The sequence below is a fragment of the Melospiza melodia genome, chromosome 1, assembly GCF_035770615.1.
Source record: "Melospiza melodia melodia isolate bMelMel2 chromosome 1, bMelMel2.pri, whole genome shotgun sequence".
Lineage (NCBI taxonomy): Eukaryota > Metazoa > Chordata > Aves > Passeriformes > Passerellidae > Melospiza > Melospiza melodia.
The window spans coordinates 159,166,151-159,183,651 of record NC_086194.1 but is presented as its reverse complement, the minus strand read 5'-3'; the positions used below and the strand labels follow the sequence as shown (position 1 = coordinate 159,183,651).

General features: G+C 33.7%; 1 protein-coding gene across 3 annotated transcripts in view; it reads right to left on the bottom strand.

The window, feature by feature from the left end:
* The window catches only part of CSMD3 (CUB and Sushi multiple domains 3), a 588,763-nt gene that overhangs the window by 123,981 nt on the left and 447,281 nt on the right, over positions 1-17,501 (bottom strand). For all 3 annotated transcript variants that reach the window (XM_063173375.1, XM_063173384.1, XM_063173392.1), the window contains one exon: positions 15,618-15,734. In XM_063173375.1, the coding sequence (XP_063029445.1) occupies positions 15,618-15,734 (117 nt within the window). The remainder of the gene's footprint in view (positions 1-15,617; positions 15,735-17,501) is intronic.

The following is a 17,501-nucleotide window of genomic DNA, read 5'->3' as shown; positions in this document are numbered from 1 at the left end:
TTAGTGGCATGAGTTAAGGACAGAGAGGTGCTGAGTAACTGAGCAATGAAACTAAATGGACTTGATATATTAAAGTTACTAAACATAATCAGATATAAAGTAAAGAGAATAATTATATAACTGAAAAGCTGCTAAAGCTGCCAATAGGTAAAAGGAACCCTCCCTCCCTCACACACACACACACACAGACACACACATATATATATCCACATTTTCTATAGCAACTGAACTGTAGATAAGCTATAGAAACTTTACACAAGTTTCCCAGCGTAAAGAAGCATGACCATACATGACAAACCTACAAAAGTCCTCAAAAATAACAAAATTCTATTTCAATATCATATGTATAGCAAAAATTTACTGTTACTAGCAAATTATTATGAGTGATTAACATAAAAGTCATGGAGGTTTTCCAAACCACACAAAGATGTGCCAGTTAACTGTACTTGAAAAGGGTGAATTAATTGAAATATATACTAGTTCTTCTCAATGTTTGTGATTTACAATACTGTCTCATCCTTAATCTCTGTGGAGACTCCCTAAAGTCTCCACAGAGATTAAGCCTTTACTGAATTATCTGCTTTTCATCAAGAATTATTGGTGTTCCTTTGGTAGTCTCAGCTGGAGATGGCAAATGTAATCCTACATTTCCTGGCATGATATCCATATCATTAGGGAGGAAAAGGCAGAATAAATGAGTCTCTCTGCAAACAAGGAAGAGGTAAGGAAGGACAGGAAAGAGTTGTGGTTCTTAAAGCTCACATGTGCCCTTTTCCTCCACAGATGAAGGTGAAGAAAATAGCTGTTCCATTCTGTTATCTCAAAAAACCAGAGCCCACAGGTCTAGATTGAGCTGCAAGCCCTCCTCTGCTGTTCTTCCTTTGTTTCAATTCTACAAAGGAAATGTTGAACAGAAATATGATTTGTCCTCTCTCCTCTTATACTATTCCTGCATTCTCAGACTCAGAGAGGAAGAAGGAGATGGAATCTGCTGATTTCTCATGTTTGAGAAAAGGAAATATGTATCTGAATGTATAAAAAGATAATAAGAATAAATTTGGAGACAGAAGATGGGGCAGTTATTAACACTAGAAGCTCAGCTTGAGGAGTGATGTTAAACTACACAGAAAAAACCTTACATGCATATTTCCCCACAAATGAGCACAATTCCACATAAAATATGAGATTTAAGACTCTTCCTGGAGCTGGAAGAGGACTGAACTCTCCTAATTAACACATTTCCTGCTTTCTTCTGAAATCAGCAGAGCTTATTACACTAAATAAACTATCATTCTCCTCTGGCTTCAAACCTCTGCCTCCCTCTCTTCTTCCATTCTGCAACTCTCATCCCTCTGTCCTGGCCTGAATCATGCATACATGTAAAGCTCTTTCAGGATCTGCAACAACACAACAGTAGAGGGAAAACAGTTATATAATGTTATTTGATATTATTAGAGTATATTACTTGCAATAATTTTAAAATTCCCATTATGTACATCTGCTATCACAGAAACCTGAAGGAAGCATCAAACCACACAAACTTTCTGTTCTCTATATTGATTTGTTTTGATTTTATTCAACTGAAATTCAAACACCTATTGTTATAATTTGTTTAAAAAGGTAGCATAGATTTATTTATCCCTGTGGACAAAAAAAAAAAAATATCTTATAATTTTAACTCCTTTAATACTCTTCAGATTTATTATTTTATATCTGAGATGCTGAATTTATCTCATTTTCTTACCTACTTAAAAAGCAGATGGTTTTTTACGCCTTATTATTCAGTATTTTTGCTGAGTGGAAGGAAATGTAACACCACATTTAAAAAGCCCTCTGTTCCTGTGTGTTCTGGTTTCAGCCAGGACAGGGTTACATTTTGCAGTAGCCAGGAGGGGCATGGCCAGGACAGGAGGATTTTCTTTACCACCTCATGTGACTGTCAGGGGATGGGGGAAGGAAGGCTCCTTTAGAAGAAGCGGTTCCTTCAGATCCTGCGAGCCTGGCAGGGAGAGCCATCTGGTACTGTCTGTTTTCATCTGGCTTCTTTTCCATGCGAATTGCTTCTTTTCTTATGCCCTCTGTCATTAATACTGTTTCTGTTACTGATCTTATTCTTATCTCATTGCTGTTTACAGTAAATTGTTCTTGTCTCAAACCATGATCTTTTGAGCCTCCAGTTCTTATCTCCAGCCACTCACAAGAGGGAAGGGGGATGGGGTAGCAAGTGGCCTTATGGTTTTAGTGAGAGCACTAAATTGGAGTAAATTTCCCAAATCATAGACACTGCGAAACTTGCTTGACCTACTATTTTCTTTTTTTTTTTTTGAAAGAATGTAATTCTCAATGTCTTGCATGAAAAATATACCTCTCATATGTTGCCAATGTCATTTCTAAACTAGGGAAAGAAGATCGAAGTGATAATGCAATTGAAGTAAAAAAGTTTGACAAAAAAAATACAGCTGGCCCTAGGCAGTAATTATATTTTGTTTAATAGACTGAGAGTGAGTTAACAGACTTGGAGGACTGCCTAGAGTGAGAATTAGAAATTTAATTTGAATAAAAGCTGCATAGAGAAAGCCTACTAATAAATAAGGCAATATATTTTTTGATATAAAAGTACACTAGTTTCAAAGCATCCTAGTGAAACGCTTCAATGAACATGTGCAGACATTTTCCTACATTATGTCAGTCCTATATATAGTCTTTCTTAAAAACTAAACTAGGTCTTTGGTCACTAGTAATGTTTTTTAATTAGGTATTTTTGTGGTATATAACACAACACATTTTAAATCTTTGATAATGCCTAACAGATGCATCAGTGATTAATGCTATAAACTTAAATAAAAGCAGAAGAATGAGAGAAGTATGTTTCACATCTACTTTGCACAGGCTGTGTTTTCTGAGATTATTTTACCAAGGCAGTAGTCAAAGCTGCAGACCTAGCTGCTGATTTGAAATAAACTGTTTTGTACAGTTTAAACTTGTGGCTTCAAATCTACTCTGAGTGGAAGGGCAAGGGAGACAAAATTATGTGTTCACTTCTCTGAAAGTACATCTGTGAGCAATACAGTAGTGAGAAAAAAAAAAAAAAAAAGAAAGTATAATTAATGATATTATTTTTCTTATTCTAAATAAAACACTGTTATGATGTGCAAGTACTCAGGATTCTCTGAAAGGAACAAGGCAATTAGATGGAATGCTTTTCACTTAGGCCCAGTAATTGTAACCCAAAGAGTTTTTTACTTGAGTCTCTTACAAAATAGTGTGTGAACAGGAAAAGAATCCAAGACTGTACAGCTAACAACTAGTGACATGTACTTTATTGTGAATAAGGTACTACTCAGATAATAATATTCTGATACCAGTTGAGCACGTTGCATGATCCATCACTTCATTGGCCAATTTAATTGAGAAAAATGAGTGGAAGAGTTAAGACTGCAGACAGTAAGTTGGAGGCCATCGCCCTGCTGCTACAAAAGTGTTCTGAACCACAGAAATGTGAAGATCTTGGTAATCTTGAACATGGACAGCATCTTCCAATCTTGCTTCATTGTGTTCTTACACAATTGCTTCCATGCTTTGAGAAAACAAACCACAATAGCACTTTCATAGCATCTGACTGTCTAAATAAGATGTTCTGAAAAGAAAAAAACTGGTAGAGGTAAAACATCTGAATTTTGTTAATTGCTATTTTTTCTATTACAGTCTCTGAACTAAAGGAGAAAGGAAAAAATACCTGCAATTTTTTGTTGCTTTTCTGTAGATCTTAACAGTAGCCTCTATATAACAGAAGGGATACCCAAAGAGACAAAAGATGTAGAAAAATTGGTTTTGTTGATGACTTTTGTGATGGCAATAACAAAATCATTCATGAAACTATTATCTATATAAACACAAATTACATGAAGTTCAAACTAATTGTATCTTTCAAAACCCCTCATTATAGTTTTGGGCAGAAGTGACTTTTTAATATAAGAAAATGATAAAAAATAAATGTAGCAAGGGACCATGAAATGGGCTAATGAGGTATTTTTAAGTAAGGTGCCCAAATTTGTAGACTGGTTTTCCTTTGATAAATTTGTTTTTAAGTCTCTCTCTAATACTTCGGGAGACTAACCTCTTAAGTAATATAAATAATAGAAAGAATAAACAATTTAAACTCTGGAGTAACAATAGTAATAATAAGAAGAATACAATAATAGAACACTATTATTCCAAAATAAAAAAGAATTTTATTAAGATAAGAGATTTAATTCAAACCATACTATTAATTATGTAATAAGGGTTCTAAATTTAATGGCAAAGTCACTTTGAAAAAGCTCTGTTTCTTCAGTCACCTCTCAGCTAATTTAGAGCTACTAATTAAAAGTACTACAGCTCAACAGCTTTCTACATAAAATAATTATCTTTTATCATCCTACTAGTAAATGTTAATTTTTAGATCAGATGATTAATCTCTTCATTCATCTGAAACAAATTATCATTTCAGTTTACTGAGTCATATGGATGAAATTAATATTTGAGTAATTATTTTTCTTTTCATTTGTAGGCAAACCCGAAAGAACTCCCAGTGGAATACAAACAAAAAACCTAAATAACCAAACCAAACCAAAACAAAACAAAGCGAGAATACATTGAGATAATCCTTCATAGTCAAAATCATCAAAAATTATATAAAGGAAACCTGTGAAAGGAAAAAGTTAAAATGTTCCATCCATTTGATGGCAGTAAATACGAGAAGCAGGACTTCATCAGAAAGATCCTTATAGTAAATAGAACCACTCATCAGTCGCCAGTCTGGCAACAGATGTGTTGCCAGTCTGCCTGAGTCTATAACTGAAATGTGAAGTCAAAATCTAGGGAGGGTTTCAAGACCTAAATGAGAAACTTTTTTGTTCTTGGAGAAAGCAAATCTTGCATAGCAATCAGTTTGTCATTTCAAGATCTACAGTCCTTTATAGAAAAGGGGAATGGGAGAAAGGATGCTGAGAACAGGAGGAACAGATGGCTTGAAGAAACAAAAGTTAGACTTGGTGATTCAATAATAAGAAACAATACAAAACACAGGCTTTTTAGAAGCCTTTTTCTTATTGCCTATTATTACTTCTAAACTGTGCAAGTGGGTGTTTACTATGACATGTATTTTAAAATGATAGGACTCTCCAGGCCTCAAGCATTGAAGCAAAAGCAAAGTATTCCAACCAAAGTTACACTTAATACACACACTGTTAGAGTGGAACTTGAAGTGTGATAGTCACAACAAGAGAACCACATTGCTCTGACATCATCCCAAACATTTACAAGACCTGGACAGATGTGGTACAGGTGCTTTATCAGACCAGTGCTCTTGCATGGTCTCACCCCACACAAGTAACAAAGTTGACATTTTCCTTTTTCTTCTCATGCAACTCTTATATAATCAGTTTGAGGAGGGCAAGTCTTATTGCCCAAGTGTTGGTTTCAGGGAGGCTTTACCCTTTCACAAAATATAGGTATATGTACATGTATATGCATCCAAATATATATATTTATATATATATGTACATACCACTTTTCCTACTCTTCCCATTCCTTCTTTTGCTATTCATCCCTTGTAATCATCAAACTATACGGTTCTCCTCCAGTTTCCTGCCTTATTGACATGCCCCAGGTTCTACCTCTCAGAAACAATTGGGCTGCCATCCTTCAGTTGATTCCATGATGGCCTCCAAAACCAGAAATTCAACACTTTCATTAAGTAACAACTCAAAGTAATTTTGTCTCACCAAATAGCCGTGTTTTGACAGTCTTTCAATGACTTCCCAAAATGCAATTAATGTTATAAACTTCTATAAAGAGATGGGATCACTTTTTGCCTCAAAATATGTGCAACTGCCAACTTCCAAATTTGTTTATTTCCCTCTTTGAGAATTTATTCACATTTTCTTGAAATTTACTCATTATCAGAGCAGATGCAATTCATCTCTATCTAACATTCAACTAGAAAATTTCCTATAAAATTACTATAAATAAACAACTGGATACAAACAGCAAGTGGCTAACACCCCCTCCCCTTTTTTCAGTAAAACAGATTGTTCAGAGATTCGCTTTCTAAGTAAGTGGAATAATCAGCTAGTTCTGCAATCAGGAATACATACTGAAGAAATGCAAAGCAAAATATAGTGGGGACTGCAAAGACCTTTTTATTTTTTTTCTAAACAAAGGAAATTAAATAGAAATCACTGAGAGAAATCCAGTATCTTTGAAATTTGCATCTGTGTACCCAGTGGTGAGTACAAATACTTGAGTCAATAAAGGTAATCTTACTTGAGAGAAAATTGGCTTATATCCAAAGGAATATAATGAAGAGGAAAAGTAAGAAATATGGATTAAAAGTATGTAAACAGGGCCTAACAGTTAACCATTTTATAAGCAGAAGGTGTTTTGTAAAAGAAATTTTTGCAGTTCCTTGATCCTAGTCTGATCCTAATGAGCTCCTTCCCTGAAATACATCAGAATATTTCAGGGTGGAAACTTGGCCATGGACACACTAACTTTTCATGTATCTCTTTCCAAGTCTCTCTGTCTTTTACTGCCAACAAGTGAAAAATGTATCAGGGAGGAGGCATTTCTGCAGTTATTCTCTTAGGATGATTTTCCTACTGATTTTTGGAGCTACAAGATAGGAAAATGCAGTGGAGGGGGAGAAACATAGCAAAAACCCCCAAACTGCTAAAACCAAAGAACCACAAAACCCAAGAGAAAGAAAGGCCTGGTCCCTACAACTGCCCAGGCTGGAAGACTGAGAAAGCAGCTTTTTTACTCATGAAAAGATTAACAGTAAAAATTATGCCTTCATTATTAATATAACTTTATTATAAGATGTCCTAACAAATGGAGATTCAAGATTTTGCTATTGTCCTTCCAAAGTACTGAAATCTTGTCCCAAGAAGTAAACCAAATAGAAAACAGAATTGTTTCAGAATATATGTCACCATTCAGTCTCCTCCTTGGGACAGTAACATGTGTTTAAAAGCTTTAAGCAATGATTGTAATGTAGTCTTTCATCCAATATTTGGAATAACCAGAAATCCAGACTAATTTCAGCTATTTTAATAACAGCCTTTTCTGTGAACAAGATTTGATGATTACATATTTTGAGCAGCTGCAGTCATAGTGCTTAGAAGATTAGGAAAAAAAAAACCAAACAAGAAAAAGTCTTAAGAAATCTTGCATCAATTCAATCACATTACAGTGAAATTATTTTACTTATTTGGGAACTGTGAATTTCTTTGAAGACCACAGATGTGGTCTTATTGGACTTTGGGTTTAGGGCATTAAAAAGGCAGCTCTACTGGTGCCATATGTTTATAGTCAAACCCAATAGCTTAAGCTATTTTGTCGTCTGTATTTAATTGGTCATTATTATGTTCAAACACATCATTAATATTTGAGCCAAAACTAATCATTTTTATTGAAAAAATCTAAAAACAGCACTGAAAAAAAGTGACTTCAGATCATATGAATCAACCAAATTCTTTAAATTTCACTTCAAAAATACATTGAATAGTTTGAGGTCCTTTAAATGTCACCCTATGGTGACTTTTTTATTGGCATCTGCTCACTTGGCAAGCATGTTAAGCACTGAACCAATGAATGAAGTACTCCCCAGCTGTGAGTTTGAGTGCATAAAATCATCTAGTTCTTCCTCTCAGAACCTAGGAGATTCATAGTTCAGTGGAAAGTGATGCAAAATGACCTTCTGGTACAACTGTAATTTATATTGTTAGCATCTCAATGACACAACTTTGTCCTTGAATTAGAAAATCAAACCAGAAGTTAATAGTTATGCACCTAATGCTCACCTCTCTTCTTAAAAAAAATCTTAGGCTGCAAGCTCCAGCTATTCTATGGAAAGCCTGTAGCACAGTAATCCATGTATACTTGAAATTATAACAAAAATACATATTCACTATTTATCAGGTATGTCTGATAGATAATATTTTACCATTGGACTATTCCTATTTAAAAAAAAAAAATTAGTCAGTATTATTGTTCTGTTTTTCAATACAATGAAAAATAAAAATATTTGGCACAACCTTGTTAAAACTAGAAAAATATTCTTCAAAAGAATAAATTCTTTCATTAAAGGATAAATAATTTCACAGTTTTCATATTTAATTTAAATACCTGTGCTATAACTATTTTTATACAAATTTTGAAAATATTCATGTTTTAAATAGCAGTTTTAGGTACATATATTGTCTATTCTAGAGAAGAGAATACCTAATACTCACTAAAGTTCCTCCCAAAAACTCACATAAAATTATTTCCAGCATATAATTAATCCTGCCTTTTTCCCTTTTCATAAATCCATTAGGTATTAATTCTGAAGAAAGACTAGAGGGCATGGCTTCCTGTACCTGTAGAAAACCAACATAATGCAGTCCATCACCTCAAATTCTTCTTGTGTCCAACAACACTCGAAGAAGGAGAGATATTATTGTCAAATATACACTTAATAATAGGACATTATTAGACATTTTGTTCACCTCCACGATTAGGTTTAAAACATTTGAGGGTGAGGAATCACTAAGAATAGCTTGAATTTGAATCAACCAATCCCAAGGCACTAAATGATTGCTCACTGAAATGTATCAGAAATTGCCAGCTTTACAACATATGCATACGATAAAATCATGAAGTTCTGTGTGTGCAATGGGACTGCAGGATGGATGGAGATCACATATGCAATGTTCTCTGAGTCATTTAATCCTTCGTTACTGCCAGAGCAAATATGATAAAATAAGGCTTTGTTGTTTCTTTTAAATTACAAATAAATGATGTTCTTTCAAAAATTGCAGATAGATGTTTTAGATGGGTTGAATCACACCATGGAAATTTGTATCTCTATTTGTTGATTAGAGCAAGGATCTGAATGGCTTCGATAAGTTATCTATTTAATTAGGTGTATAACTAAAACAAGAGGAAATGTATTCCAGCATAGGATTCAATTGCATGTATACACACCTATTTGCTTTGCCTGCAAGCCTAAAACTGCACTTCTAGACATTCACAGATTTAAATCATACCCATTTGGATTATACAGATTAAAACACAAATCCCATTGCTGTATCCAACTCCAAAAGTCCAGAATTTACATTTATGGATGAAGACTCTTTTTTTTCATTAAGATTTTCATGTCCATTTAGTATGTAGAAGATAGACTTCAAAGCTTTTTATTTCTGTCTCAACACCACTACATTCTTTTCTTGCTAAATTGTGCAGAATATAATGAGTCAGATTCTACCAATTTTACTGTATTCATTATATAACTATACAGTTTTCTTACTTTAAGGAAGAAATGAACCATGACTTTGTATGGTTAATTTTATGCATTGTAAATTTCAGAAAAATTGTCTGTTTATCATATTTAATCAAAATAATAGTGGACAATAAATTCATACTCAGTCATTCAATGCACATTGAATGAACACTGAGAATATTCAATTTCTATTGTGGTAGGAGGGTGCATTAATTTATTTCAAGCACAATGAACACAATCTACACATTTTTCCGGCCCTAATCAACCTGACTCCATGCTTATCCCTCTTCAGTTCTCTTCATTAACTCTCAAAATTAAATTTGAAAAAGAGTCAAATGAAAAGACATATACCTATCATGTTACATCCACTCAGAGAATTTTCAAATTCAAACAATATTCTGGCAATGAGCTAAATTACCATAAAGCAGCATTTACACCAATGTGAACGCTTCCATACTGAAACACTCACTTTCATTCATTCATTAAAAATAATTACTTCAGCAATTGTAATTATATATTACATATAAATATTATCTTTATTAAGCTTATTATCTCTGGGATGAAAAGTACTTCTGTGCCTGGCGGATATCCTTTGCACAATGATCTCTCAGTTCTGGCCAGGGTTTCTAAAGTCTATCATGGATGAAACTCCTGCTAATGTACTTTTGAATGAAGCTTAATTAGCTGACTGGAGAAAACTGAAGAAAAGGACTACTATAAATTTTTTAAAGCTGAGCTCTTGAAGTTTAGCTTCAAGAATTTACTAAGAATCATTCTAGTCTAACTAGTACAAGATCCTTGAAACTGCAGTATCAGAATGGTGGTAAGAGAAATTACAACATGGCAACAGAGAAAATAGAATACCAAGAAAAAAGGATGAGGTGTGAATTTTCTATCAAGTATTGGTATTACTTATACAGAAGGTACTTCTTCCTATTTTTCACAATGAATATTTGTATGTACACCCTCAGTATTCCATGATGATCACTCTATATTTTAGAAAGCTGAGAAAACCAACCAGAAACTGAATTACTCAACTAAATTTGATTTCATTAAATTTCTGGATTAACTGATAAATGTTTTTAAAATATTTTTAGTTTTTATATGAAGTGCCCTGTGATAGTCAGTTTATATGTTTTAATGCAAAAATTTTGCAAACAAATACAAAAATATAGATCATTTTTTTCTTTAAAAATAGTTTTATGGTTACACGAAAAAAGAGAAAATAAATAAATGGTCTCTTTTCTTGGAAGTCATTTTGATTTGAAGTAATTTTCTTTTTGGGAAGGAAAGGTGAGGTGAGCTGACTTGTTCTTATAAAATATTGGGTGCAAGCTGGATCGCTGTCTCTTTCTTCTGAAATTAGTGTCTTGAACCTTTACACAGTTGGACACTCAAGATTTTGGAGCAGTCTTTGTGGCTTCACTCCATCTTGTTGACAAGTAATCATTGTTTGAACAGTGCAGTCCCGCAGCTTTGAAGTGTTTGCTTGTATAAAAAGAGGGTAGGAGCAGAATCAGATTCCTGCCTATGGCGACATTTTGATATTTTAGAAAATATTCATTCATTTCTATCTCCCTTTCAGTAAACTATTGCTTAATTTAATAATTGTTTAGTTTATGTTTAAAATATTGATGCAAGTTTTTTAGCCAGACATTTCCATCCATTTTTACCTAAGATGGAGATTTAAACCCTCCACATTTAAAAAATGGCAGTCCATATGCATCTGCCACATTTCTTAAATTTTATTAAGATGTACACAGCAGTGATGATGGATTCAAGTTACTAAAATGCTTTTACTGTAGATGTACAGATGTTTGACTCTAATTCAGATAAGTATTATCATAAATATAATTTTGGTTCTCATTCCATCTTGATGTGAGGTTGTCATTTGGCACATTCTGCCCCTTATGATCTCTCCTTGCTATCTTTTTCTTTCCAAATGTAATGTGAGTTTGTAATCAAATCAAACTCATGAAATAACTTCACTGTGACACGACTGTTAAGGGGTCTAACAGTTGTAGATGCAGTGAGCTGTCTAACAGAAAACCTATGTTGACACCATTGTTTGATCAGTGTGTATCTTCACGGGCAGAATAAAATCTGTACATTTACCTTCCAGTAACTGGTAAAAAATTATTCCTTCAAGGACATTATTAATAATAACAATAATCTCAAAGTTCAGCTGTTTGGTTCTACTTCTTTCTTTCCTTTGTTGCTAATATGGAATAACTCATGTCTGTCTCTTAGAAATTCAAGACAAGACATAAGCAAAAGCTGAAAATGACATAAATGTGTCTGCGAATATAAGCCAGTTATTCAGGAACTAAAGAGAATAGTGGAATTAAATTTCCCTGTTTACAGCAAGCAAACTGGATCTACCTTCATTGCCATAATTCTAAGAAGTCTTATTCCAAAATATCATTCTTATCAATAAAATTCTTGGTATTTTCTATTATATTTTCATGTAGATGTAAATCCAATGTTTCCATGGAAACTAGACATTTTCCCTATTAATGTTTTAGCTTTTAGGTGAGAAAAGATAGCTCTGCTTTACATTTCATAATTTTTGATGGCAACTGAGAAAACATATTTATTTTGTGGTAGCGTAGCTCAAAGCCACACTTACATACCTTACCATGAATGTTCAATCTATCTTTTTGCTCTAACAAAAAGGAAAGCCATTTGCTGAGGCCAGCTGATATAAAATCGATTTTACTGTTAAAAATATTAATTTAAAAAGAAGTATAGATGACACCATTATACAGAGCAGAGCATACAATTTAGATCATGTCCATCAGGGAAAATAACTAAAATCTCAAACATCTGCATTTTAATTGTGACCAAAGCTGTATTTCAGGACTGAACAATTAACAGTCATTACACCACTTTAAATATCAGTGGGAGAGTGTCAAATAAGAAGCTGAGTTTTCCATGTTTACAGAAGATTTTGCCTGTGGCACACTGTGTGCTTTTGTGAATCATTTATCTTGTAGCTTAAACCTGTCATGGTATGAAATATTGCAGCTGTGATTCTGCATGACAGAATAATGAAACACTGGGAAAAATTCCACATTGAAATGACTTTTCCACAGAATTTTTGACTTGAGAACCCAAGAAGCTGCAGATGAAATAGGTTTTCTTTTCAGTCCATCAAAAACTAATCCAGGCCTATGAGTTCCCTTCTACACACTGAATATATTATTACATTGTTTGTGGGTTTCGTCTCTATTGACCAGGTTTTCACTTTTTTTTTTTTTTTTCTCTAACTGTTCTTTGTTTTAAGTTCTCATATACTGTATTGGATGCCAAAACCAGTTCTTGAAGAGTTTCCATTCAGCAAATATTTGATTGCTGTATTTCACTTTGAAGATTGGAGCCGCAGAGAAGTTGACAGATTTGTTGCTGTTTTCTTTAGGAAAATTAAATTATCATATGTCAGCAGCTTTGCTGGAGTACCCCTTTGTAGCAATGCATCTGAACAACTTAGACTACCTTGTGCGCCAGCCATACTGCTAGTAGTTCTTCTTAGCAGAGCCCTCTGGAATGCATCAAGTTTACAAAGACATAAACTGTTCTAAAATAAGAAAGAAGAGGCTGAGAAACAGAATATCAAGACCACAAGAACTTGATAACAGAGAGCTGTGAGGCACCTGGACTGTAACCAATCCCATACTCTGAAGAGTGTGTGCAGAATGCGTGGACAGGATAGAGGCATCAGTCAAGAAAGGTGTGATTAGCGTGTGCAGTAGTTGTAGAATCTATAAATAAGTGCATAATGTAAACAGGAAATGGCTTCTGCTCAATCATACTGGTTAGCCACACAGGAGTCCTGGTTTCCCACACCCCTTCATTCTCATAACGATTATTTTGACTCTTTTTTGTCTCAAGTAATCTCTGTCAAATCTACACAATGTGATGCATATTACCAAGTGAATTAAATATGAAATCTTACGTCTTTTTCCACAAAGGTCAGATTTTTTTGTGACCATTTGTCAGTGAGTGATCCCTACATACCAACAATTGCAAGTGAAGACTCTTAATGCAATATCTTCTATCAGGACCCAAAACAACAGAGTTAATGGAAAAAAAGATTCTACTTACAAAACTTGATCTGAAAGACCTCAGCATTGCAATTTTATGGCTATTCTTCTCTGAACTTAAATATATTTTGACGAGTGAGAGGTAAAAGCTATTACATAAAACACATTCATTACTCACACTGTAAAATTTCAGACTGAGACAAATAATTACACTGAATGTAAAAAACTTCAGTTAAATCAATTGTCAAAATTTGCTCTTCCTAATGGTTTTTGCTGGAATAATTTTATTAAAGACAGATTGCAGAAAGAGCCCAGGTAAGGAAAAAATCTGTATTAATAACTTACAAAAAAATTGCACATCACTGTCCAATTCAAAGAAACATTCAGATTTTAAAATGTAAGCTTCTGGGTGTGAAGAATACTGCTTATTCTATATCAGCATCATTGGAAAAAACCAGCTAAAACAGAAATATATGTTTTGGCACTTGCTTCAATGCGTCATGTCACCCTCATTTTGAGTGGTTACTGCCAGATACCTTTTTTACCTTTCTCTTTCAACAGACTTTTGTGTTCTGCATTCACAAAAGTGGATCAAATATCATCTCTGATATATTCTACATGTACCTGAACTAATTGTCAAAATACACTATTTAAATACAAGAAAAAAATAAAGGTTTATCCCAAAGTAGAACAGACAAAAGGTTTAGGCATTCTATGACATTTATATTCCACAATATGTCAATGAATCATTATATGCTAAGGTTATGCATATTTAAGAATTTTTATTTGCATCAACATTGTTTTGTCTAATCACTGTGAAACAATTAAACAGAATTCCTTAATACTGTTACTATCTTGCTTAGTGTGTAAGAGAACAAGTATTTCTCAGACTATTCCAAATAAATAACTATGCAAAGCAGTGGGATTTTTTCCATTTCCATGTGCTGATTTTGGAAATCTGGTTTGTTTCTGGAAATCACAAAACTACACATTTTGAATCCATTATTGTAGTTATTTTAAGGCTTTACATGTTGACATCTGTTTCAAAAACTGAGCACCACTATAATGATATTCAATGAGTAACTTCAGATTTGATGGAAATGGGAGGATATAAACTTTTCAGTTTATCTAAAAATGATTAGATGTGTCAAAATCCATGCTTATAATAGCTAGAAATAAACCAAGAATTGTGCACATCTGGTTAATTTTTTCTTAATATTTTTGGAATAAGGAGAAATTGGCATGACTTTGGAAGCAATACTTTTAAAAATCTATTTATTTTGTAGTAGTCTATGCACCTCTACACTATACCCAAGAATAAGCTAATTGGATATTAAGGGAGTTCAGATATCATGAGTATGGCAGATGGACATACAGCAACTGACGCATTGTCTTTAATTTGGCTAAGATGTTTGCAGAATCAACATGAAGGAAGGTTAAGAAATACCCATCTCCGTCCCCAGGTACCTGTTATTTGATAAATGGAAATGTGAGCTGGGGGTCATAATGAAGTCCTGATTTTCCAAGCATGAAACCACAGCACGGATATTTAAAGCTTAAATGATTCTCAATATGTGGCATACTGATTACCAAGAAGTCAAAGTGAACAAAAAACCCATCAGCAGGTACCACAGACAACAAAATGAGATAGAATAATTCATAAATCCAGGGAGGCAAACTGTTTGGGACATAAGACACCATTAAAATAATTGTCTAATCAACAGAAAAGTGTTAGTATGGAGGTGGAGTTTTGATGGAGGATCAGAGAATCTACAAAACCCGAGCAGAAACCTGCTGCTCTAATTTCCTTTGTCAATAAAGACTATGCCATTGCCTCATGATGCAGAGAAGCCAAGGGTTATAAGAGCAATGCTACCAAATATTTAAGATAAAAATTTCTTCCCCTGCTTACATGGACTTACTGGAGCTATGCTTCACTTTCTAGAGCATAGGCACACGACCCTGGGTGAAAAGAAACATGAAGTGGTAGCACAAATATATTTGGTTAGCATCACAGTAGTATTCTAAGTTACAGGGTAGTTATCACAGTGAGACAAAAATACTGAACACTAATTTCAAGAGATAAATGCCAACATAAGTGTTTTGAGAAAATAATGCACTATAAAATGATAAAAGTGGTAATAGAAGTATCAGCTTAAAACAGCTTATACACATTAAGAATTTTATGTAAACACAAGCATACAAATCATCCAGAATTGTTGAAAGTATCCAAGCAATAAAAAGATATTAATGAGACCAGACTTACTTACCAAATTCCTTAGGAACAGTGATAGAGTAAATACAGTTGTGACCAACACTATAATTCTTGGGGTAGTTTGGTGATAATACAGTCCCTTCAGAACCTGTTGATCGGCTTCCACAGGGTGCTAGAAAGTGAAGATAATTGGTTTTTAAAAATGTAATATCATTAAAAAATCAGTTTTAGTTGTGTTACAAAGCAGAGTGACGCAGAGTCCCCAGGCAGGTGCATTTGTTGTATGTTGGTATATGATATTACAGGAAATTTTATTACCCTTCTACACTGGATTAAATTTGTACATCCTGTGACATACGGAGTATGTGCAATTTTCTCACATATCAAATGAGAATTGATGGCACTCTAAAGATTTCCAGATCAATTGTTTTTTCTTTAAAATTTATAAACCTTCTTAATAAAAGTAATGATGTCATTTATATGCAGTATGGTATTATTTACAGCATACAAAACTATTATTCATTCCTATGATGCTTTATACGATGTTAAGAGCATAGATTACACAGCCCTTCTACACACTAGTAAATTCTTATCATGCCAATACACTCATCATCCAAAATAATGTACAACTACAACTAATGATATAAGAAAGTCAGGTTTTCTTCACTGAACATGATGTACCACTTACTTATATCTCAATTATTTATAACTTTATATATAAAAAGTTATGAGCACATACTTTTCTTTATCACAGAAACATCATGTTTATGCTGCCACAGCCATAATACTTGATCAAATAGAAGATAGATACAAATGCTTTTTATCACAACAATGTATTTTTCTACGGTTTATAACAAAACTTGGTATTTGGCATTATTCAAAAATGTCAAGTAAGAAACAGCTATTTCGTTTTTTATTTTTTTTCATAAGATGTACAGGTGCATATATATGAAACATTATTCAATGTTAGTGGTTTCCTATGTCTATTACCTGCTTGTCACAGAGACTTTGTAATTTAGGGTTTTAATTTAGATTTAACCCTAATCTATTTTCAAGACTATGGCAGCTCTTTAGAATATTTTTTCTCTTTGTTAAAACTCTTTTTAATGAGTTTAGTTTTAACTTATCTATTTAAAAAAATTATTTCCTGTTAAGACATGAATTTATAAATGAAGTAGTACTCAATGTTTAATTTGCTAAACATATCTGGGGTTTTTTTTTTTGTGGCATTCTCTCAAAATATTAATACTTCATGAATTACATTAAATAAGGAAAAGATGGTTTTCTTACTACTATTCCAGAAGACTTTATTTCAATACTTGTCATACTAAAATCAAGACAATTATTAGAGTTGTTACAAATAACACATTTTAACACTTCTTTTAGTTAGTTCACTCAAAATATTTGGTGGAGTATACCATGAAAACAACAACATCTTGAAAATGTAGCAAGTTAAGGCCCCAGCAATTTGAGAACAGGTTTATGCAATTTGCATTAGCATGGATTCCTTTCCTATGGTGTAACTTCAGAGTTTTGTGGGCTGTGTACTTGAAACAGGAGCAGATGGCACCTATTGCTCCAGTTTGCATGCAGATCTGGAAATTATTTAATGGATTGCTGTGAAAGTCACGGTATTTGAAATATGTCAACAGAAGGGTTGTGGCTTCTGCTTGTGCATATGTGTACACATGAGGCAGATGAGGCACATGCACGCACATGCTCCAGATATACTGGAGCTCAGCAAATCCATCAGGAACCAGACCAAGATGAGCTCTTGGTGAGGCTCAGGACAGGGATGGGCACACACCCTGACACACAGAGTAAGCACTGACTTCCACATGTACATGGAATATTGCCCTCTCTGGCTAAAAGAGTAATCTCAGCGCCTTCCATCAATCCACCACCATGTGAAATGTTAGAATTCATAATCTCTTGTGAA